Below are 25,163 nucleotides of genomic sequence, written 5' to 3'. Positions count from 1 at the left end.
GGTCCTCTGTGAAGCCGCCTCACTGGGGTTGGGGGGGGGAATTGTGCAGGCGCTCTCGAGGCCTCGGTGTCCGCCGTGTCTGTCGTCTTTTCTGTAGGGGCTCTCGGGGGCCCGTAAGGCGGATCAAGCGGAGCCGGAACATTCACCCCTCACATCGCCGCCGCTACGTCACTTCCGTCGCGGTGTGACACACGGAGCGGAAACGCCGCCCTGCTTTTTGAACAAGCTTTATTGTTTCGGAGAGTGGACACAGACGCAGCTTCCTGTGCAGCGCAGTGTTCGGAAGAGCTCCCTGTGCGCTATGTTTTATCATGTGAGTGTTTACAGGATTATGTATAGATCGTAAAACCGTACAAGGGTCATACCAAGATGCATAACAAGTGGGGGTCTGACATCTGGGTCCTATCTACAGGACATTCCTACCTTTAGGGGGCACTGTACTCTCAGAGGGAGTCCTATCTATCAGGGGGCAAACTAACTATAGAGGGGAGCTAGGGACAAGCTACCTACAGAAAGTCTTATAAACGGGGTAAACTACCTTCAGGGATGTCCTGTTCAAGGAGTCCTACAAACAGGGGGTACTACTACCTTCAAGGGGTCCTATAAACTGGGGGAGAAATACTTTCAAGGGGGTCCTCTAGTTGAGATCCTTAAAGTTGCCCTCCATCCTGTATGTAGCTTACCTCCTGTAGGTAGGACCCCTCCATCCTGTATGTAGCTTACCTCCTGTAGGTAGGACCCCCCCTCCATCCTGTATGTAGCTCTTCTCCTGTAGGTAGGACCCCTCCCCATCCTGTATGTAGCTCTTCTCCTGTAGGTAGGACCCCTCCATCCTGTATGTAGCTTACCTCCTGTAGGTAGGACCCCTCCATCCTGTATGTAGCTTACCTCCTGTAGGTAGGACCCCCCCTCCATCCTGTATGTAGCTCTTCTCCTGTAGGTAGGACCCCTCCATCCTGTATGTAGCTCTTCTCCTGTAGGTAGGACCCTCCCCATCCTGTATGTAGCTCTTCTCCTGTAGGTAGGACCCCTCCTCATCCTGTATGTAGCTCTTCTCCTGTAGGTAGGACCCCCCTCCATCCTGTATGTAGCTCTTCTCCTGTAGGTAGGACCCCCCCCCATCCTGTATGTAGCTTACCTCCTGTAGGTAGGACCCCTCCATCCTGTATGTAGCTCTTCTCCTGTAGGTAGGACCCCTCCCCATCCTGTATGTAGCTTACCTCCTGTAGGTAGGACCCCTCCCCATCCTGTATGTAGCTTACCTCCTGTAGGTAGGACCCCCACATCCTGTATGTAGCTCTTCTCCTGTAGGTAGGACCCCTCCCCATCCTGTATGTAGCTCTTCTCCTGTAGGTAGGACCCCTCCCCATCCTGTATGTAGCTCTTCTCCTGTAGGTAGGACCCCTCCACATCCTGTATGTAGATCTTCTCCTGTAGGTAGGACCCCTCCACATCCTGTAGGTAGGACCCTCCCCATCCTGTATGTAGCTCTTCTCCTGTAGGTAGGACCCCTCCATCCTGTGTGTAGCTCTTCTCCTGTAGGTAGGACCCCTCCATCCTGTGTGTAGCTCTTCTCCTGTAGGTAGGACCCCTCCATCCTGTGTGTAGCTCTTCTCCTGTAGGTAGGACCCCTCCATCCTGTGTGTAGCTCTTCTCCTGTAGGTAGGACCCCTCCATCCTGTGTGTAGCTCTTCTCCTGTAGGTAGGACCCCTCCACATCCTGTATGTAGATCTTCTCCTGTAGGTAGGACCCCTCCACATCCTGTAGGTAGGACCCTCCCCATCCTGTATGTAGCTCTTCTCCTGTAGGTAGGACCCCTCCATCCTGTATGTAGCTTACCTCCTGTAGGTAGGACCCCTCCATCCTGTATGTAGCTCTTCTCCTGTAGGTAGGACCCCTCCATCCTGTATGTAGCTTACCTCCTGTAGGTAGGACCCCCCCATCCTGTATGTAGCTCTTCTCCTGTAGGTAGGACTCCACATCCTGTATGTAGCTCTTCTCCTGTAGGTAGGACCCCTCCATCCTCTATGTAGCTCTTCTCCTGTAGGTAGGACCCCCCCATCCTGTATGTAGCTTACCTCCTGTAGGTAGGACCCCTCCATCCTGTATGTAGCTCTTCTCCTGTAGGTAGGACCCCTCCATCCTGTATGTAGCTTACCTCCTGTAGGTAGGACCCCTCCATCCTGTATGTAGCTTACCTCCTGTAGGTAGGACCCCCCCTCCATCCTGTATGTAGCTTACCTCCTGTAGGTAGGACCCCTCCATCCTGTATGTAGCTCTTCTCCTGTAGGTAGGACCCTCCCCATCCTGTATGTAGCTCTTCTCCTGTAGGTAGGACCCCCCTCCATCCTGTATGTAGCTCTTCTCCTGTAGGTAGGACCCCCCTCCATCCTGTATGTAGCTTACCTCCTGTAGGTAGGACCCCTCCATCCTGTATGTAGCTCTTCTCCTGTAGGTAGGACCCCTCCCCATCCTGTATATAGCTTACCTCCTGTAGGTAGGACCCCCACATCCTGTATGTAGCTCTTCTCCTGTAGGTAGGACCCCTCCCCATCCTGTATGTAGCTCTTCTCCTGTAGGTAGGACCCCTCCCCATCCTGTATGTAGCTCTTCTCCTGTAGGTAAGACCCCTCCTCATCCTGTATGTAGCTCTTCTCCTGTAGGTAGGACCCCCCCTCCATCCTGTATGTAGCTCTTCTCCTGTAGGTAGGACCCCTCCTCATCCTGTATGTAGCTCTTCTCCTGTAGGTAGGACCCCCCCTCCATCCTGTATGTAGCTTACCTCCTGTAGGTAGGACCCCCCCTCCATCCTGTATGTAGCTTACCTCCTGTAGGTAGGACCCCCCTCCATCCTGTATGTAGCTCTTCTCCTGTAGGTAGGACCCCTCCCCATCCTGTATGTAGCTCTTCTCCTGTAGGTAGGACCCCCCCTCCATCCTGTATGTAGCTTACCTCCTGTAGGTAGGACCCCCACATCCTGTATGTAGCTCTTCTCCTGTAGGTAGGACCCCTCCCCATCCTGTATGTAGCTCTTCTCCTGTAGGTAGGACCCCTCCCCATCCTGTATGTAGCTCTTCTCCTGTAGGTAGGACCCCTCCACATCCTGTATGTAGATCTTCTCCTGTAGGTAGGACCCCTCCACATCCTGTAGGTAGGACCCTCCCCATCCTGTATGTAGCTCTTCTCCTGTAGGTAGGACCCCCCCCCTCCATCCTGTATGTAGCTCTTCTCCTGTAGGTAGGACCCCTCCATCCTGTGTGTAGCTCTTCTCCTGTAGGTAGGACCCCTTCATCCTGTGTGTAGCTCTTCTCCTGTAGGTAGGACCCTTACATCTTGTGTGTAGCTCTTCTCCTGTAGGTAGGACCCCTCCATCCTGTGTGTAGCTCTTCTCCTGTAGGTAGGACCCCTCCATCCTGTGTGTAGCTCTTCTCCTGTAGGTAGGACCCCTCCATCCTGTGTGTAGCTCTTCTCCTGTAGGTAGGACCTCTCCATCCTGTGTGTAGCTCTTCTCCTGTAGGTAGGACCCCTCCATCCTGTGTGTAGCTCTTCTCCTGTAGGTAGGACCCCTCCATCCTGTGTGTAGCTCTTCTCCTGTAGGTAGGACCCCTCCATCCTGTGTGTAGCTCTTCTCCTGTAGGTAGGACCCCTCCATCCTGTGTGTAGCTTACCTCCTGTAGGTAGGACCCCCCTCCATCCTGTATGTAGCTTACCTCCTGTAGGACACCCCCCCCCCGCTCCATCCTGTTTGTAGCTCTTCATCTGTAGGTAGGACCCCCCCATCCTGTATGTAGCTTACCTCCTGTAGGTAGGACCCCTCCATCCTGTATGTAGCTCTTCTCCTGTAGGTAGGACCCCTCCATCCTGTATGTAGCTTACCTCCTGTAGGTGGGACCCCCCCATCCTGTATGTAGCTCTTCTCCTGTAGGTAGGACTCCACATCCTGTATGTAGCTCTTCTTCTGTAGGTAGGACCCCTCCATCCTCTATGTAGCTCTTCTCCTGTAGGTAGGACCCCCCCATCCTGTATGTAGCTTACCTCCTGTAGGTAGGACCCCTCCATCCTGTATGTAGCTCTTCTCCTGTAGGTAGGACCCCTCCATCCTGTATGTAGCTTACCTCCTGTAGGTAGGACCCCTCCATCCTGTATGTAGCTTACCTCCTGTAGGTAGGACCCCCCCTCCATCCTGTATGTAGCTTACCTCCTGTAGGTAGGACCCCTCCATCCTGTATGTAGCTCTTCTCCTGTAGGTAGGACCCTCCCCATCCTGTATGTAGCTCTTCTCCTGTAGGTAGGACCCCCCTCCATCCTGTATGTAGCTCTTCTCCTGTAGGTAGGACCCCCCTCCATCCTGTATGTAGCTTACCTCCTGTAGGTAGGACCCCTCCATCCTGTATGTAGCTCTTCTCCTGTAGGTAGGACCCCTCCCCATCCTGTATGTAGCTTACCTCCTGTAGGTAGGACCCCCACATCCTGTATGTAGCTCTTCTCCTGTAGGTAGGACCCCTCCCCATCCTGTATGTAGCTTTTCTCCTGTAGGTAGGACCCCTCCCCATCCTGTATGTAGCTCTTCTCCTGTAGGTAGGACCCCTCCTCATCCTGTATGTAGCTCTTCTCCTGTAGGTAGGACCCCCCCTCCATCCTGTATGTAGCTCTTCTCCTGTAGGTAGGACCCCTCCTCATCCTGTATGTAGCTCTTCTCCTGTAGGTAGGACCCCCCCTCCATCCTGTATGTAGCTTACCTCCTGTAGGTAGGACCCCCCCTCCATCCTGTATGTAGCTTACCTCCTGTAGGTAGGACCCCCCTCCATCCTGTATGTAGCTCTTCTCCTGTAGGTAGGACCCCTCCCCATCCTGTATGTAGCTCTTCTCCTGTAGGTAGGACCCCCCCTCCATCCTGTATGTAGCATACCTCCTGTAGGTAGGACCCCCACATCCTGTATGTAGCTCTTCTCCTGTAGGTAGGACCCCTCCCCATCCTGAATGTAGCTCTTCTCCTGTAGGTAGGACCCCTCCCCATCCTGTATGTAGCTCTTCTCCTGTAGGTAGGACCCCTCCACATCCTGTATGTAGATCTTCTCCTGTAGGTAGGACCCCTCCACATCCTGTAGGTAGGACCCTCCCCATCCTGTATGTAGCTCTTCTCCTGTAGGTAGGACCCCCCCCCCCTCCATCCTGTGTGTAGCTCTTCTCCTGTAGGTAGGACCCCTCCATCCTGTGTGTAGCTCTTCTCCTGTAGGTAGGACCCCTCCATCCTGTGTGTAGCTCTTCTCCTGTAGGTAGGACCCCTCCATCCTGTGTGTAGCTCTTCTCCTGTAGGTAGGACCCCTCCATCCTGTGTGTAGCTCTTCTCCTGTAGGTAGGACCCCTCCATCCTGTGTGTAGCTCTTCTCCTGTAGGTAGGACCCCTCCATCCTGTGTGTAGCTCTTCTCCTGTAGGTAGGACCCCTCCATCCTGTGTGTAGCTCTTCTCCTGTAGGTAGGACCCCTCCATCCTGTGTGTAGCTCTTCTCCTGTAGGTAGGACCCCTCCATCCTGTGTGTAGCTTACCTCCTGTAGGTAGGACCCCCCTCCATCCTGTATGTAGCTTACCTCCTGTAGGACACCCCCCCCCCCCCCGCTCCATCCTGTTTGTAGCTCTTCACCTGTAGGTAGGACCCCCCCATCCTGTATGTAGCTTACCTCCTGTAGGTAGGACCCCTCCATCCTGTATGTAGCTCTTCTCCTGTAGGTAGGACCCCTCCATCCTGTATGTAGCTCTTCTCCTGTAGGTAGGACCCCTCCATCCTGTATGTAGCTCTTCTCCTGTAGGTAGGACTCCACATCCTGTATGTAGCTCTTCTCCTGTAGGTAGGACCCCTCCATCCTGTATGTAGCTTACCTCCTGTAGGTAGGACCCCCCCATCCTGTATGTAGCTCTTCTCCTGTAGGTAGGACCCCTCCATCCTCTATGTAGCTCTTCTCCTGTAGGTAGGACCCCCCCCCCATCCTGTATGTAGCTTACCTCCTGTAGGTAGGACCCCTCCATCCTGTATGTAGCTCTTCTCCTGTAGGTAGGACCCCTCCATCCTGTATGTAGCTTACCTCCTGTAGGTAGGACCCCCCCCCCTCCATCCTGTATGTAGCTTACCTCCTGTAGGACACCCCCCCCCTCCATCCTGTTTGTAGCTCTTCTCCTGTAGGTAGGACCCCCCCCCATCCTGTATGTAGCTTACCTCCTGTAGGTAGGACCCCTCCATCCTGTATGTAGCTCTTCTCCTGTAGGTAGGACCCCTCCATCCTGTATGTAGCTCTTCTCCTGTAGGTAGGACCCCCCCCATCCTGTATGTAGCTTACCTCCTGTAGGTAGGACCCCTCCATCCTGTATGTAGCTCTTCTCCTGTAGGTAGGACCCCCCCCCCCATCCTGTATGTAGCTTACCTCCTGTAGGTAGGACCCCTCCATCCTGTATGTAGCTCTTCTCCTGTAGGTAGGACCCCTCCATCCTGTATGTAGCTCTTCTCCTATAGGAAGGACCCCTCCATCCTGTATGTAGCTCTTCTTCTGTAGGTAGGACCCCTCCATCCTGTATGTAGCTCTTCTCCTGTAGGTAGGACCCCTCCATCCTGTATGTAGCTCTTCTCCTGTAGGTAGGACCCCCCCATCCTGTATGTAGCTTACCTCCTGTAGGTAGGACCCCTCCATCCTGTATGTAGCTCTTCTCCTGTAGGTAGGACCCCTCCATCCTGTATGTAGCTCTTCTCCTGTAGGAAGGACCCCTCCATCCTGTATGTAGCTCTTCTCCTGTAGGTAGGACCCCTCCATCCTGTATGTAGCTCTTCTCCTGTAGGTAGGACCCCCCCATCCTGTATGTAGCTCTTCTCCTGTAGGTAGGACCCCCCCATCCTGTATGTAGCTCTTCTCCTGTAGGTAGGACCCCTCCATCCTGTATGTAGCTCTTTTCCTGTAGGTAGGACCCCCCCATCCTGTATGTAGCTCTTCTCCTGTAGGTAGGACCCCCCCATCCTGTATGTAGCTTACCTCCTGTAGGTAGAACCCCTCCACCTGAAAGTTGCATTCCCTCCCCCCCCCCTCTATGTTGTCTAGGCGTGCTGGGAGTTGTGGTTTTGCAAAAGCTGTAGGAAACCTGGAAACTCCACCCCAGAGGTTTCACATCCTGGATTGCAGTAGGACACATGTGATGTTGCTATGGTCCAGATGTCCTAGTGCGTCCTATCAGCATCTTCCAACTGGAATGCTATGGCACTTTGATGGGAAACCACTGGTCTATGGTGGGCCAGACCAGATTATGCGAGGTTCCTCACCCCTGATGAGAAATGCAGTTTATCTGGGATGTCTTTGCAGGTTATGGGAAACACATGCCTTAATAGATATTATTTGAATGTTATTTTGCCATAGATCTCATTGGAACATGAAATTCTCCTGCACCCAAGATATTTTGGACCAAATCTTCTTAATACAGTGAAGCAGAAGCTTTTCACTGAGGTGGAAGGGACATGTACTGGCAAGTAAGTGTCACTGGTAAGAAGTGTTACTGCTGGAGTTTTGTATTCTTTTCGCTTTCTTAAAGGAGATCTCTGGGATTTAGCAATGTATGCCCTATCCTAAGGATAGGGGGTAAGTGTCAGATCGCGGGGGGTCCGACCGCCCCAGCGGTCGGACCCCCCGCGATCTGACACTTATCCTCTATCCTTAGGATTGGGGATACGTTGCTAAATCCCAGAGATCTCCTTTAAGACAGTGAAAAGAATACACGTGACCTCCCGTATGAGGCCCCGGCTCTCTGCATGATCGGGGCGCGTCGACCACCGCATGAAGTGGCTGCCAACACGCCCCCTCCATGCAGCTCAGAGGGGTAGCCGAAGCGCTGCTGTCGGATATCTTTGACTCAAAGTTTTGGCAGCCGCTTTGTGCAGTGGTCGACACGCCCCTATCATGCAGAGAGCTGGGGCCCCATACAGGAGATCGCGGAGGGCCCCAGCGGTCGGACCCCCGCAATCTGACACTTATCCTCTATCCTTAGGAAAGGGGATAAGTTGTTATATCCCGGAGTTCTGCTTTAAATAAAATATAGAGTCATCCATAGGCAGTTCCAGTCAGTCCTGGAAGCTGATAAAAACGGCAAGTGTAAGGATCTAAGTGAGCTTGCAATACACTACTATTCATGAGGGGATGTAGCTGCTTAGTATTAGGCTAGGTTCACAATGCGGAATCTCCGGGCAGAAAATTTCCACCCAGAGTTTCCGAGTGTGGCCGTGCGGACTGAATCATTCGGCACTAGGACCGTGCGGACACTGCAGTCTCCAATAGACTGCAACGTGTTCTGCGAGTATTTCCGCCTGAAGAATGAGCAACGCCATTCTTCAGGCGGAAATTTCCAAGCGGATTTTCTGTTCGGAATTTGTGAAGCGGAAATTGTGAAGTGTGAATTTGTGAACGGAAACTCATTGACTACACTATACATTTTAGCAAGCGGAATTTCTGCCTGTAATTTCATAGCGTAATTGCAGGAGGAAATTCCGTAGTCTGAACCTAGCCTTCTAGTTGCACATGGATAAGGCATATGCAGGGTGCCAGTTACATGATAGCGTGTAGTGCACCATGCTGGCTTGATGTGGTCTGGCCTGGTGATGCTGGGGGAGCCCAGAGTGTCAGTGCTTTGTGGGTTGCACATAGAAGATAGTATGGGTGTCACTAATAGGTTGTAATCCAGCAGGGTGCACTACACGCTATCATATAACTAGCACCCTGTATATATGCCTTATCTATGTGCAACTATAATACTTAGCAGCCGCTCTCCCACCCCCCACCCCAATAGTAGACGTGTGAGTGGTTGTTTATCCGTATTTTGCACCTGTGTGACCTCCTCCATATAGCATTGTGGCTGATCTGCACCCTGGTGGGAATAGGTGTCTAACTTGTACCATTGACCAGTAAGTGTGGCCTCTTTTCTGTAGTTCCCAGGTAGGGCTAAGGAAGGATAGCCGGTAAACTGGAGACAGTCATGGATCATATGCATGAGGAATGATGGCTGGCTTGTCTAATTCAATGCCACATTAGAGCTCCTGTGTGTTTAAATGGGTACACTTTTTTATTATTTTTTTAACCCCTTAACGACCATGGACGTGTATACACGTCCAGGCAGGATGAACGTTCCCGCACCAGGACGTGTATACTCGTCCATGGCTCTCGTGGGTGCTACCCAGTGCACCCACGAGATCGAGGCAGGGACTCGGCTGTAACACACAGCCGGGACCCTGCCGCAGTGTCGGGACCGAAGTAAACTTCGGTCCCGGCAGTTTAACCCTTACAGCCGCGGTTGTAAGTGACCGCTGGCTGTAAGTGTTATGACAGAGGGAGGGAGCTCCCTCTGTCACCCCTGCAGCACCCCGCAGCGCGATCGCGGGGTGCTGTGTGTAATCTTCGGTCCCAGCAGTTTAACCCTTACAGCCACGGTTGGAAGTGACCGCGAGCTGTAAGGAGTTTTGACAGAGGGAGGGGGCTCCCTGTCTCTCTCCTGTAGCATCCAGCAATGATCGCGGGGTGCTGCTGCTTACCTGGGCAGCCGGGGGTCTTTACAAGGACCCCCAGGTCTGCCCCAGTTATTGCCTGTGAGGACGTGCCTGAGGCACATCCCCATATGCTGACTGCTAGTGTAAAACTAGCAGGCAGCATATACCTGCAATGCTTTGGAATACTAAGTATTCCAAAGCATTAAGAAAAAGTGAAAAAATAAATGAAATAAATAAAAGTGTATAAAAACAAGAAGTATAAAAAAAGTGTAAAAAATAAAATAAAAACACATTTATTAAATAAATATAGTAAAAAATAAAAATGTATAATGTGTAGGATCACACGGCACACATCCGCAGCATATTACATGCTGCGGATGCCCGCCAACAGTCACAATAATGAGCTCCCTGCTGGCAGTCATGAGCGGACATACTGAGCTACCCAGCCACAGCAGTGATCTCGCCCTTTTGACTGCCGGGGGCATCCGCGGTGTGAAATAAGCTGCGGATGCGCTCTATGTGACCCTACACTGCGTCCCATTCATACTGTGTTTCCGCAGTGTTAGAGGTATCCGTCAGCATCACGTCAAAAAGAGTGATGCTGACGTATACTGTAGCAGCTCCATTCATTTCTGAATGAGACGGGTACAGTATACATTGGATCCCTTTTTTGACATGACAACGGACACCTGTACTGCAGAAATGCAGTATGAATGGGGATTATTCATATAATGATGCCCTGAAAGACAAAGGAGGCTCCTCTCCTTTGGGGTCCTACCACGCGGCCAAGGAACCAAATATGGCCTAAGCGGGGGTATTTCCAAACACAGGCCGAGCAGCTCAATAAAATATAGGGTACATTTCTTGCAATATCAGAAGTGATGTACACAAAATATGTCCCACAAATGATGCATTTGTGAAAAAGGCAAATTTCGCATTTTTAACACTGACATTGTAATAATTCCTGCCAAAAGACGATGGTTTTAAAATACTCACTGTACCCCCTAGCGAATACCTTCAGGGGTCTAGTTTTTAAAATTGGGTAATTTGGGGGGTGTTCCTATGTTCTACTACCTTTAAAATTTCTGCAAACCTTGCAAATCACACAAAAAAAAGATGTACTTTTCACATTTTCAAAATTTCAAGTTCAATTGTTAGGCTTCTAATTCATTTCATGTTAATTAAAAACAGAAAAATGCTGTCAAAATAAAGTAGACATCTGAAAGTATAAGTTTCATAAACTATTTGGTCAGTATGTATAAATATATGCAACCTATTAGTGTTAAAATAGCAAAAAATCGTATTTTTTTAGAAAATGTCATGATTTTTTGCATTGTAAAAAAAAAACAAATGATATCGGCTTACTTTTACTATGTACATGAAGGGCGACTTGTGACAAAAAAAACAATGTCAGAATTTTCGTGATTGGCAAAACATTACCAGAGTTATTCTCTAATAAAGACAGACATCCCCAGACAGGCCTGGTCTTTCAGGGGCGTACAGGTTTATTTGGGTTGGTCCTTAAGGGGTTAAATCAACTGGTTCCAGAAAGTTAAACAGATTTGTAAATTACTTCTATTAAAAAATCTTATTCCTTCCACTACTTATTAGCTGCTGAACACTACAGAGGAAAATATTTTCTTTTTAATGCTGACATCTCTGTCCATTTTAGGAACTGTCCAGAGCAGCATATGTTCGCTATGGGGATTTGCTCCTACTCTGGACAGTTCTTAAAATGGACAGAGATGTCAGCAGAGAGAGCTGTGCTCGTGATGTCAGCAGAGAACTCTGTGTTCCAAAAAGAAAAGAATTTCCTCTGTAGTATTCAGCAGCTAATAAGTACTGGAAGGATTAAGATTTTTTAATATAAGTAATTGACAAATCTGTTTAACTTTCTGGGGCCAGTTGGTATTAAAAAAATAAATAAAAATAAAAAGTGTTTCCCTGGAATACCCCTTTAACCTGTGTGTTTCTTGTCCTGGTCTTCATACATTTCATTCTTTGCCCCCTCTACCTCAGGTACGGTTTTGTGATTGCAGTTACCACCATTGACAATATTGGCGCGGGCGTTATCCAGCCTGGCAGGGGCTTTGTGCTGTATCCTGTCAAGTATAAGGCCATTGTTTTCCGACCCTTTAAAGGAGAAGTGGTAGATGCAGTTGTTACCCAAGTTAACAAGGTGCGTGTGTTCTGCTCTGCAAAATAAAAACTGAAAACTATTTTTTAACTTAACGTTTCCCTTTCCTTATTAAAAAAGAAAACCTTTGGCGTGTCAGGTTTTTCAGTTGCATACAATTCCATTGCATCTTCCAGCATGAAGGATATTCGGGTTAAAAATCTTGTCTATTCCAGTGTTTCCCAACCAGGTTGCCTCCAGCTGTTGCAAAACTACAACTACCAGCATGCCCGGACAGCCAACGGCATTCTAGAAGTTGTAGTTTTGCAACAGCTTGGGGCGCCCTGGTTGGCAAACCCTAATCTGTTCTCTTTTTCTATGAAGTCAAGAAATGCAAATTAGATTTTTTATTTTTTTCTCTCCTTTTTAGGTTGGATTGTTCACAGAAATTGGACCTATGTCCTGCTTCATCTCTAGACATGTACGTACATTATTTTAATATTCTTAATGAAACTTGTGATTTCAGCTCCATAACTACCTTTTAGGATACTGCATGCCCCTAGGACTACTTGGGACTCAACCCTATAGTGTGATATTTAACCCCTTAAGGACCAAGGGCGTACCTGTACGCCCATGGGAATTCCGGTCCCCGTCGCTCGCCGGGCACGGACTGGGATGCCTGCTGAAATCATTGAGCAGGCACCCCGTGCAAACCCCAGCTACTGCATAACTACAACCCCCCAGCGTGCACAAACTACCAAAGGGCATGCTGGGAGTTGCAGTAGTGTGCCTCCAGCTGTTGCATAACTACAAGTCCCAGCATGTGCTTCGGCTGTAAGTGCATGCTGAGAGTTGTAGCTTCGCAACCAGTGTGCCTCAAGCTGTTGCATAACTACAACCCCCAGCATGCATGGTCAGCCAAAGGGCATGCTTGGAGTTGTGGTTTTGCAACAGCCAAATTGCTGCTGAACTTTGAAGCCCTCTGGTGTCTTCCAAAAGATAAATCATGTCAACATTATGATGCAAATATAAAGTAGACATATTGTATATGCGAATCAATATATAATTTATTTGGAATGCCTATTTTCCTTACAAGCAGAGAGCTTCAAAGTTAGAAAAATGCAACATTTTCTAATTTTTCATGAAATTTTTGAATTTTTCACCAAGGAATGATGCAAGTATCCACGAAAATTTACCACTATGATAAAGTAGAATATGTCACGAAAAAAGAGTCTCTGAATCAAATTCATAAGTAAAAGCATCCCAGAGTTATTAATGCTTAAAGTGACAGTGGTCAGATGTGCAGAAAATGCTCTGGTCCTTAAGGTGAAAATTGGCCTGGTCCTTAAGGAGTTAACAGTGATATAGGGTCAAATCTGACCGCTTCCCTTTAAAATTAACTTTCTCACCATGTGCTAATGTCCTGCATAGTGTAGAAAAGTGTTTCTGACATGAAGATAATATTTACTGTCTGTTTATATTTCAGTCGATCCCATCTGAAATGGAGTTTGATCCAAATTCTAACCCACCGTGTTACAAGACTGTAGATGAGGTAAGACACCTGAGGTTAGACACTTACACATGCAGTTTTATTTAATTAGCATTTATAATATTTACACTATCTGTAGATAAAACCATGCAAGAAGTTTTCCATTAAAGCGTAACAGTAGTCACGCTGTCCCCAGAATAGGTGTTTTCAGTTTCCAGCAACTTTGTAGCCTGAGGCTTGTCTGAGATTAGAACGATCAGGATATAAACTTGCCTGAGTTCCCCAGATGTATCCTGATCACTGAAGTCTCTGGGAAGCCTCTGGATACGAAGCTGCCTGGAAATTTAAAGGGGTACTCCTTTGTTAGACATCTTACCCCCTTCCAAAGGATAGGGGATAAGATGTCGGATTGCTGGGACCCCCCGGTGATCTCCGTGCAGACACATAATGTTCAGAACGCTTGGTTTGGGAGGCAGTGGTCGTGACATCATGCCACACCCCCTCATGCCGTCACCCTACGTCCCCTCCGTTGGCATCTGTTCTGAACACCGGGTGTCTGCACAGAGCGGCCAGGCCCCCCCCGAGATCAGACATCAACTGATTACTCCTTTAAAGAAATATCCTGCCGCCAGAGCGTGATTGCTGTTACACCTTAATAACCAATGTCATATCGTTTTAGGAAACCTCTGGTTAAAGTCAACCTGTCATCACTTTCGTGCTGCCTACACCACAAGTCATTGAGGTGGTACAGCTTTATTTGTGCTCCACAAGCCTAGATAGATCTCTCCTTATACCATTGTTTGTCAACTAAGGTGCCTCCAGCTGTAGCAAAACTATAAAAAGTCTGTCATCTGCTACACTGTTTAGTCCTCTTAAAATAGCGCATTTGTCCCGAACAGTCCATCCATTGCCCTCTGTCCCGTCCATTCCGTGCCCAGAATCCATCCTGTCAGACCCTATCCTTCTGCATTTTGCCAAAAATTAGGATGCCAACATATACTGTATTAGAGGGCAACAGGTGCCATGCTTTTCAATGGTCCGAATGGCCCAGAAGCATGGTCTGCTGCATTTTTTCAGTCTGTTTTAAATTGCACATAAGTCCTGAATGGGGTCCATCCATTGCCTTCTTTTACAGTTTATGTCAGTAACCCATTTTAGGGTGATCCTGATGCATATCTCTGACGGCAGCACTAAAGCATTGTGGACCTAGCCTGTTTTGTAAGAAAATGAATGCAACCTTAGAAAAATAGAATATGGAAAATGTTTTAAATTTTTTTGTAGGATGTTGTTATTCAGCAGGATGATGAAATTCGACTTAAAATTGTTGGAACCAGAGTGGATAAGAACGACATAGTAAGTACAATTTAGCACTCGGGCATCATCGGTGTTCCCATAGAATTAAATGGAGCGCGTGCCGTGTACCGGTAGACAACACGCGCACCTCACTCTGAGAGCCGGGGTCCCGTCCCGGGGATCAGCTACTTATCCCGGTCACAAAAACGGTGAGTGTTTAGACCCCGACCACTCGTTAGAACGATCCAGAGACAGAGCGTGCCTAGTGTGCTCTCTCCCGACTCTGCTACATGACTGAGACAAACCTACAGTGTAAGTCTATGGGATTTTTTGGTGGGGGTTTCAGCATTAAAGGGGTACTCCGCTGCACAGCGTTTGGTACTAACTGTTTCGAACGCTGGAGCCGGCGCCCGGAGCTCGTGACATCATAGCCCCCTCATGACGTCATGCCCGCCCCTCAATGCAAGTCTATGGGAGGGGGTGTTATACGCCCTCTCCCATAGACTTGCATGGGTGGGGGTGATGTCATGAGGGGCGGGGCTCCCGGAACTGGCTCCAGCGTTCGGAACAGTTTGTTCAAAACGCTGAGCAGCAGAGTACCCCTTTAAGCCCCCAAACAATTGAAACTTTTGACATGTCTGTAGGACAAAAGATACAGGCAGGTACACCTTAAAGGCATACTCCGGTGAAAACCTTTTTTCTTTTAAATCAACTGGTGCCAGAAAGTTAAACACATTTGTAAATTACTTCTATTAAAAAATCTTAATCCTACCTGTACTTATTACCTGCTGAATACTACAGTGGAAATTATTTTCTTTTTGGAATTCTCTCTGATGACATCACGAGCACAGTGCTCTTTGCTGACGTCATAATAATAATAATAACTCTTTAATTATTGTTGTCCTTAGTGGGACTTGAACCCAAGGCCCCAGCACTGCAAGGCAGCAGTGCTAACCACTGAGCCACCATGCTGCCCTCAGCATACATCTGCTATGCATCTGCTATGCATCTGCTATGCATGGTTGCTAAAATGGACAGAGATGTCAGCAGAGAGCACTGTGCTCGTGATGTCATCAGTGTTCCAAAAAGAAAGGAATTTCCTCTGTAGCATTCAGCAGCTAATAAGTACTGGAAGGATTAAGATATTTTAATAGAAGGAATTTACAAATATTTTTAACTTTCTGCCACCAGTTGATTTAAAAGAAAAAAGGTTTTCACCGGAGTACCCCTTTAACGAGTAGCTGTCATTAACTAAACTTTTCCTAATCCCCCTCCCCATCTGTCCCTGACACTAACTACCTCTAACCTGTATTTATTTTTTATGTAAAACTCCATTTAATTACCTCTCTAATAGCATCTTCGGTAGCTCAGTGTTGAGCTGTTTGCGAGGGCAGGAAGTGGGCGTGGCCCGGCCGGCGCAACATCATCTTAAGTCTGGCCGGCCGGCTTTCACCCATCTTCCTGCACTGAGAAGATGGAGATGCAGGGGGCAGGGATATTTAAATTAGGCACCGCGCGCACACGAGCACGGTGCTCGCTCTCTGCCGGTATATGAAACAGCGAGCTGAGGATGCGCATTTCGGACCACACTGCCCGACCAGCAGTGGTACGAACGTGCCCTGACGTTGGGGGGGGGGGGGGGGGAATGATTCCTGGACCATGTAGGGTGACACCTAGTGGCCAAGATTTCAAATGTAAAATAAAGTGTAAAAGAGGTTTTTATTTAAATTTTTTTTTTTTTTTTTTTTATGACGTATATTAGAATAATTTTTATTTAGGCATAATCTATTGAATAAAAAAAAATATTTAATGAGTGTACCCATTTAAGGCAATAGGTGCAAAGCTTTATTTGAATTTTAACTTTCCTTCTGTTTTTTTACAGTTTGCTATTGGTTCTTTGATGGATGATTATTTGGGTAAGTACCTTATTTTGCTAACCAGAAGTACAGTTTAGAGTAGGATCTAGTTATAATACATAGGTCCCAAACTATAGAAATCAATGGGGTCCGCTGCTTCCGTTAACAGTATACGTCAACAGCCCGTTTTTGGTGGGATGCCGACAGATACGACTAACAGGAGCACCTTCTGTAGGATGAACCTCCCCATAGCCTGATAAGTCAATTTAAGAAAACTTACAAATACATGTTTAACCTTTTTTTTTTTTGTCTCCTATAGGTCTGGTCAGCTGATGTGCATCGTATTCTTCCACTTGGACCACGTTTTTTTTTTTTTTTTTTTTTTTTTTTTTTTTTTTTTTTTTTTTTACATTGTGTAGATTTCAGCTGATGCGTACACTTTGTAGCACTACAGCTGGCACTGTTGCTGAATCGGTTTAGATATTTGAACATGTGAAGCTCTGTTCTTGATAGAATCTTATTTTATTAAAGAAACTTGATAAAAGGCTGTGTTTTTGTATGTAAAAAATGGATCACAAAAAAGCTAAAGATCATATACTGAATTAAAAAGTCCTGATCATGTAATCCATGAACTGCAGACTCAGCAATATTGAATCCATAACTTGTCATATCTCTTTTAAATGGGCACTGTCACCAAATTTTTTTATTTTTTTTATATGTTGTAGTACTTATGTACTACAACATATCTCTAATATACTTTCGTTATTTTTTTTTTTTTATTAAAATAGTTTATTTTATATTTGAAAACCGGCCACTAGGGGTCTCCCTCCTAGTGGCCGGCTGCAGCCTGCCGTAACGTCACGACTGAATTGAGACCGATGCCGGCCGGGCAATAGGTCCTAATTCGGTCAGTCAATCAGCCTGTGCTGATTGGGGTTGCTGGGATAGAGCGGGTTGCTGCACTTGGGTAATTGTTTTTTTCAGTGTGGAGCGGGCTGCATGATGGCCGTGGATGTGGGGGGGGGGGGCGAGAGATAGAGCTGGTTGCGGAGGTAGCAAAGATATATTGTTTTCACCACAGTGTGCATCCAGTTGTTTCCCCACTAGAAATCCCAGCATGCCCTGACAGCCAATAGATGTCAGGGCAAGCTGGGAGTTGTAGTGGCGAAACAGCTGGAGGCACCCTGTGTAGATGAACATGAACTAAGGGCGGAAGTGTCGGCCCCAGCAGGCATCAATGACGTTGTGCCTGCTGGGGAAGTCTGCCTGGTAGTGAGCACACTACCAGGCAGACAATAAGCCTTTTTTAATATAGTAAAAAAAAAAAATAAAGGCAGGGAGGGGGTTAGGGATAGATGGGCAATAGGCAGGGACAGAAAGAAAACAAAAAACGATGGTGGGAGCTACCCTTTAATGAATTGGCCATAAGATTATTGGGTATTAGTATTTAGTAGATACTTTGATAATATTGAAGGTTTGGGCTGAGAAGTGGCAGATGAGGTTCAGGACAGATAAATGTAAGGTAATGCACATGGGGAAGAATAGTCCGGGCTGGGATTATGTATTAAATGGGAAAACACTTGGGACGACTGACGTGGAAAAGGACTTGGGAGTCTTGGTCAACAATAAATGTAACTGTAGTTATCCACACAGACCAAAAGACCCGCCACATTACCTGAGCCTGCCGAGCGCAGCCAGGTAAGGAAGTGTCTGGGCCCGCCGCTGGTCACTTTTAAAGTGGCCGCGACCGGGCTGCAGTGGGCTGCTGATCCGCTACCGAGCAGCTGGCAGGGGGCCCCCTGGGGGATGGGGGCCCTAGGCCATTGCCTGGTTTGCCCTGCCCTAATGCCGGCCCTGTATAAATATATCAGGGGACCGTACAAAGATCTCTCCCATGATCTATTTATACCCAGGACTGTATCTATAACAAGGGGGCATCCTCAATCATTAACCCCTTCCCGCAGAATGTCATATATAAACGCCGGGTTGTGCAGTGCGTTCGCGCATCCCGGCATTTATAAATGACATTCAGTTAACCCAGCGATGCGCAGCATCGCACGGGTTAACTGGCAGAAGTCCCGCTGTTTCCAGCAGGGGACAACTTCTGCTTCACCCCCAGGACCATCCATTGATGGTCCTGGTCAGCGATCACTGTGATTGGTCCCTGTGGACCAATCACAGTGATCTGGGGTGACAGTTCAAATCCCCCGCACTGCCCGCCCCTGGAAGTCGGGCAGAACGGGGGACGATGGCTGCGGGGGCTCGCGGGGACCTGCAGCATAGGGGGGGGGGGGAACACGAGGGGACTGGCAGCCTTACCAGATCCAGCGGCGGGACCGAGGAGCAGCGCGGGACCGGCCACGTGGAGGAGCAGCGACGGGTAAGTATGTGGTCCTCAGAGGCAGCAGTGAAGATGTTCACTGCTGCTTTTAGGAGTCTGAAAACTACAACTCCCAGCATGCCTAGACAGCCTTTGGCTGTCTGGGCATGCTGGGAGTTGTAGTTTTGCAACATCTGGAGGGCCCCAGTTTGGAGACCATTGTATAATGGTCTCCAATCTGTGCTCTTCCAGCTGTTGCAAAACTACAACTCCCAGCATGCACTGACTGTCCAGGCATGCTGGGAGTTTTAGTTCAGCAACATCTGGCCCTTCAGATGTTGCCGAACTACAACTCCCAGCATGCCCTTCAGCTGGCTGGGCATGCTGGGAGTTGTAGTTTTGCAACAACTGGAGACACACTGGTTGGGAAACATTGTTTCTAACTCAGTGTTTCCTAACCTGTGTGCCTCCAGCTGTTGCAAAACTATAACTCCAAGCATGCACTAACAGACCATGCATGCTGGGAGTTGTGGTTTTGCAACAGCTGGTGCACCCCCCCCCCCCCCCCCTGTGAATGTACAGGGTACATTCACATGGGCGAGGCTTTTACAGTGGGTTTCTCGCATCTTGAGATGCAGCAAATTTTGCTCTGGGAAACTTGCTGTAATCCCCCGCCCATGTGACTGTACCCTAAAAACACTACACTACACTAACACAAAATAAAATATAAAGTTAAAAACACTACATATACACATACCCCTACACAGCCCCCCTCCCCCAATAAGAACGTCCGGTACGCCACTGTTTCCAAAGCAGAGCCTCCAGCTGTTGAAAAACAACAACTCCCAATATTGCCGGACAGCCGTTGACTGTCCACGCATGCTGGGAGTTTTGCAACAGCTGGAGGCACCCTGTTTGGGAATCACTGGCGTAGAATACCCCTATGTCCACCCCTATGCAAATCCCTAATTTAGGCCTCAAATGCGCACGGCGCTCTCACTTTGGAGCCCTGTCGTATTTCAAGGCAACAGTTTAGGGCGACATATGGGGTATCGCCGTACTCGGGAGAAATTGCGTTACAAGGTTTGGGGGGCTTTTTCTTCTCTAACCCTTCATGAAAAGGAAATGTTGGGGTCTACACCAGAATGTTAGTGTAAAAAAATTAAATTTTTTACACTAACATGCTGATGTTGCCCTATACTTTACATTTTCACAAGAGGTAAAAGGGAAAAAAGCCCCCCAAAATTTGTAACGCAATTTCTCCCGACTATGGAGATACCCCATATGTGAGCGCAAAGTGCTCTGGGGGCGCACAACAAGGCCCAGAAGGGAGAGTGCGCCATGTACATTTGAGGTGATTTGCACAGGGGTGGCTGATTGTTACAGCGGTTTTGACAAACGCAAAAAAAACAAAACCCCACATGTGACCCCATTTCGGAAACGACACCCCTCACGGAATGTAATGAGGGGTGCAGTGAGAATTTACCCCCCACAGGTGTCTGATGGATCTTTGGAACAGTGGTCCGTGAAAATGAAAACTTGTACAGCCCACTGTTCCAAAGATCTGTCAGACACCAGTGGGGGGCAAATGCTCACTGTATCCCTTGTTACGTTCCTCAAGGGGTCTTGTTTCCAAAATGGTATGCCATGTGGTTTGTTTTTTTTTGCTGTTCTGGCACCATAGGGGCTTCCTAAATGCGATATGCCCCCGAGCAAAATTTGCTCTCAAAAAGCCAAATATGACTCCTTCTCTTTTGAGCATTGTAGTTCGCCCATAGTGCACTTCAGGTCAACTTATGGGGTACCTCCATACTCAGAAGAGAAGGGGTTACAAATATAGTGAGGTATTTCCTGCTATTAACCCTTGCAAAAATGTGAAATTTGGTGGGAAACACACATTTTTGTGGAAATAATTTTATTTTTTTTTTTACATATGCAAAAGTCGTGAAACACCTGTGGGGTATTAAGGCTCACTTTATTCCTTGTTACATTCCTCAAGGGGTCTAGTTTACAAAATGGTATGCCATGTGAGGGTTTTTTGCTGTTCTGGCACCATAGGGGCTTCCTAAATGCAACATGCCCCCCAAAAACCATTTCAGAAAAACGTACTCTCCAAAATCCCCTTGTCGCTCTTTCCCTTCTGAGCCCTCTACTGCGCCCGCCGAACACTTTACATAGACATATGAGGTATGTGCTTACTCGAGAGAAATTGGGCTACAAATATAAGTATACATTTTCTCCTTTTACCCCTTGTAAAAATTCAAAAATTGGGTCTACAAGAACATGCGAGTGTAAAAAATGAAGATTGTGAATTTTCTCCTTCACTTTGCTGCTATTCCTGTGAAACACCTAAAGGGTTAAAATGATGACTGAATGTCATTTTGAATACTTTGGGGGGTGCAGTTTTTATAATGGGGTCATTTATGGGGTATTTCTAATATGAAGACCCTTCAAATCCACTTCAAACCTGAACTGGTCCCTGAAAAATAGTGAGTTTGAAAATTTTGTGAAAAATTGGAAAATTGCTGCTGAACTTTGATGCCCTCTGGTGTCTTCCAAAAGTAAAAACTCGTTACTTTTATGATGCAAACATAAAGTAGACATATTGTATATGTGAATAAAATTTTTTTTTATTTGTAATATACATTTTCCTTACAAGCAGAGAGCTTCAAAGTTAGAAAAATGCTAAATTTTCAAATCTTTCATCAAATTTTAGGATTTTTCACAAGGAAAGGATGCAAGTTACCACAAAAATTTACCACCATGTTAAAGTAGAATATGTCACGAAAAAACAATCTCGGAATCAGAATGATAACTAAAAGCATTCCAGAGTTATTAATGTTTAAAGTGACAGTGGTCAGATGTGCAAAAAACACTCTGGTCCTTAAGGCCAAAATGGGCTTGGTCCTGAAGGGGTTAAAGACTGGGGTGGGCAGGTTCTTTACGGTAAGAGCAGCAAGACTATGGAACTCTTTCTGAGGAAGTGGTCATGGGAACTCAAAAGAGATCAGGAGGGACCTGGATACATTTCTGGAGATTAATAAGAGGTGTTTATAGATCTATAGGGACAGAACGTTGATTCAGGGATTTTTGTCTTATAAATCAGGAACTGTCCAGAGCAGGAGAGGTTTGCTATGGGAATTTGTTCCTGCTCTGGACAGTTCCTTACAGGGACAGAGGTGTCAGCAGAGAGCATTGTGTTCAGACAGAAAGAACTACACAACTTCCTGTGGTGCATACAGCAGCTAAGTACTGAAATGGTTAATATTATTAAACAGAAGTAATTTACAAATCTAAATAACTTTCTGGTACCAGTTGAATAGGAGACTTTTCCTCTCTGGGGTACCCCTTTAAAGTGGCTTGTGCTGTTTCATTAATTAAATGCATCTTTTAGACACCTGTCACCAATCCCTAACACCTATTGGTAGCTTTACATTGCCCCAGATGGGGCAACAACTTAAAGGGGTACTCCGCTGCTCAGCGTTTGGAACAAATTGTTCCAAACTTTGGAGCTTGTGACATAGCCCCGCCCCCATCATGACATCACACCCTGCCCCCTCAATGCAAGTCTATGGGAGAGGGCGTGTCGGCTGTCACCCCCTTCCATAGACTTGCATTGAGGGGGCAGGGCATGACATCACAAGGGGGGGTGGGGCTATGATGTCTCGAGCTCCCATCTCCAGCGTTCGGAACAGTTTGTTCCAAACGTTGAGCAGCGGAGTACCCCTTAAGGATGCAGCCCTTTTTCACCTTAAGGACTGAGCCCTTTTTCGCAATTCTGACCACCGTCGCTTTACGAATTAATAACTCTTTTAGCAAATATTCTGATTCTGAGATTTTTTTTTCGTGACATATTCTACTTTATTTTGGTGGTAAATTTTCGGCGTTACTTGCATCCTTTTTTGTTGAAAAATCCCCAAATTTCATGAAAATTTTGCATTTTTCTGACTTTGAAGCTCTCTGCTTGTAAGGAAAATGGATATTCCAAATAAATGTAATTTTTATTCACAAATACAATATGTCCACTTTATGTTGGCATCATAAAATGGACATATTTTTGCTTTTTGAAAAAATTAGAGGGCTTCAAAGTAGAGCAGCAATTTTCAAAAATGTCATGAAAATTGCAAAATCTGAAGGAACAGATGTTACAGAACTACAACTCCCAGCATGCCTGCCATTGGTCAGAATCAGTTCTGAGCAATGGCAGGGGATAGGAGGAGATTGCAGCACTACGACCTCGCTCCTATCCCTCAGGATGATCAGGGCTGTCACTGAAAGCTCCGATCATCCCTATTTTCCGGGTGATCGGGTCACCAGGGACCCGATCAGCCCGGAATAGCAGAAAATCGCATGTCTGAATTGACATGCGATTTTCTGCGATCGCCGACATGGGGGGGTCTCAGGACCCCCCTCGGCGATTTGCCGGGATGCCTGCTGAATGATTTCAGCAGTCATCCCGGTCCGGTCCCCAACCGGCTAGCGGCGAAGACTGTAATTCCCACGGGCGTATGCATACGCCCCACGTCCTTAAGGACTTGGGGTGCAGGGCGTATGCATATGCCCAGCGTCCTTAAAAGGTTAAGCCATGCTTCTACCAGCTAAGCCAGGCCCTTCTTACTGTTGGGCCATGCATGTTGGCAACGAGGCACAGAAACTATCTAAAACATACAGCAGATGTGATTCAGAGCCTGTACACTAGTTACTGCAAGTTGTGCCCCAATTCTGGAGTATTTGGGGGAGTAGGGAGGGAGTTCTTGTAATCCAATGACCACAAGAAATGAAAGACATGGAAAATGGTCTGGCAAATTTTAGCCTTGGCGGAGCAAACAACCGTGACCTTCCGTATAACTCCGTGATCACCAGATCTAACACCCTGCAACTTATTTCTGGCGGTGCTACATCAAGGGATTAAAGGGGAAGATTTATAAAAACCCGTCCAGAGGAAAAGTTGCTGAGTTGCCCATAGCAACCAATCAGATCGCTTCTTTCATTTTTAACAAGGCCTCTGCAAAATGAAAAAAGCCATCTGATTGGTTGCTATGGGCAACTCAGCAACTTTTCCTAGGGGCAGGTTTTGATAAATCTGCCCCCTTCACAACATCTGACTGACCGGAGACAGCACATCACTGAAACAATGAAGTTCATATATGAGGAGAACTGGACATCCGCCTAGACATCAGTGTCGCCAATGGAAATCGCTTCGAACATTGTATAGAAAAAAGCTGATAATGTATCTTTTTTATGTTAATAAATTTGTGTTATGTTCCTTTGGTCATAAAAACTGAGTCCATTATTTTTCACCATTCTTTTCAGATCGCCCTGTAAATAAAATGTAAACAATGGAAAGACAATTTTCCATGCATGATACGGTATACCTCTATATAAGGTTTTAGGGGGACATTTATCAAAACCTGTCCAGAGGAAAAGTCCAGTTGCTCTTGGCAACCAATCAGCACACTTCTTTCATTTTTAACAAGGCCTCTGCAAAATGAAAGAAGCCATCTGATTGGTTGCTATGGGCAACTCAGTAACTTCTCATCTGGAGAATCTATGGGGGAGATTTATCAAAACCTGTCCACAGGAACCAATCAGATCGCTTCTTTCATTTTGCAGAGGCCTTGTTAAAAATGAAAGAAGCGATCTGATTGGTTGCTATGGGCAATAGAGTTGAGGAGAACTTGCAGTAAATTGGCTTGTAGTGAACCTCGCAGCTTGGCTGTTGATTACTTTAGTCTACATAAATTAGTTCAGCTTTCCAGGGGCTCCAGTTGCCTGGAAAAGGTGGATACAGTCCTAGGAGACCTAAGGCTAGGTTCACACTGCCGAATCTCCAGGCAGAAAATTTCCGCCCAGAGATTCTGAGTGCGGCCAGGACCGACTGAATCAGTCGGCGCTAGGACCGCATGGACACTGCAGTCTCCAATAGACTGCAATGTGTTCCGCGAGTATTTCCGCCTGAAGAATGAGAAACGCCATTCTTCAGGCTGAAATTTCTAAGTGGATTTTCCGTTCTCAAATTCCGAAGTGTGAATCTGTCAACGGAAACCCATTCACTACACTAGTAGTCAACGGAATTTCTGCCTGCAATTTCAATGCGGAAATTCCGCAGTGTGAACCTAGCCTAAGACTGTCATCCCGAACTTTTCCAGGCAACCAGAGCCCTTGGAAAGCTGAACTAATTTACGCAGACTAAAGTAATCAACAGCCGAGCAGCGAGGTTCGCTACGAGCCCATTTTCTGTTCGCTCAACTCTAATGGGCAACTTTTCTTTTGCGCAGGTTTTGATAAATCTCCCCCATAGGGGGAGATTTATCAAAACCTGTGCAAAGGAAAAGTTGCCGAGTTGCCCATAGCAACCAATCAGATCGCTTCTTTCATTTTGCAGAGGCCTTGTTAAAAATGAAAGAAGCAAGCTGATTGGTTGCCATGGGTAACTGCACAACCTTTCCTTTGCACACGTTTTGATAAATCTCCCCCATAGTTCCCAAACTACACCAGTATATAAGGAGCCAATATTACCACCATACATATTCAGTATACCATGACCAAGGGACAAAGATACCGCCACATACTGACTAA

General features: G+C 47.1%; 1 protein-coding gene across 1 annotated transcript; it reads left to right on the top strand.

Annotated features, from left to right (window-relative positions):
- Positions 1-6: 6 nt before the first annotated feature.
- POLR2G (RNA polymerase II subunit G) lies at positions 7-16,808 on the top strand. The gene is made up of 9 exons (XM_056527567.1): positions 7-313; positions 7,397-7,506; positions 11,530-11,689; positions 12,057-12,107; positions 13,113-13,178; positions 14,397-14,468; positions 16,291-16,324; positions 16,584-16,641; positions 16,673-16,808. Exons 1-8 carry the CDS (start codon positions 302-304, stop codon positions 16,595-16,597), a joined length of 519 nt encoding a protein of 172 aa, XP_056383542.1. The 5' UTR covers positions 7-301; the 3' UTR covers positions 16,598-16,641; positions 16,673-16,808.
- Positions 16,809-25,163: the final 8,355 nt, after the last annotated feature.

This window comes from Hyla sarda, chromosome 6 (genome assembly GCF_029499605.1).
Source record: "Hyla sarda isolate aHylSar1 chromosome 6, aHylSar1.hap1, whole genome shotgun sequence".
Lineage (NCBI taxonomy): Eukaryota > Metazoa > Chordata > Amphibia > Anura > Hylidae > Hyla > Hyla sarda.
This window is presented reverse-complemented; position numbering and strand designations above follow the sequence as displayed.

Bases quoted from the DNA above. Each gene is read 5' to 3' on its own strand.
- POLR2G (XM_056527567.1), top strand. The intron at 11,690-12,056 runs GTGCGTGTGTTC...TCTCCTTTTTAG, and splicing joins TTGTTACCCAAGTTAACAAG to GTTGGATTGTTCACAGAAAT. The intron at 13,179-14,396 runs GTAAGACACCTG...ATTTTTTTGTAG, and splicing joins GTTACAAGACTGTAGATGAG to GATGTTGTTATTCAGCAGGA.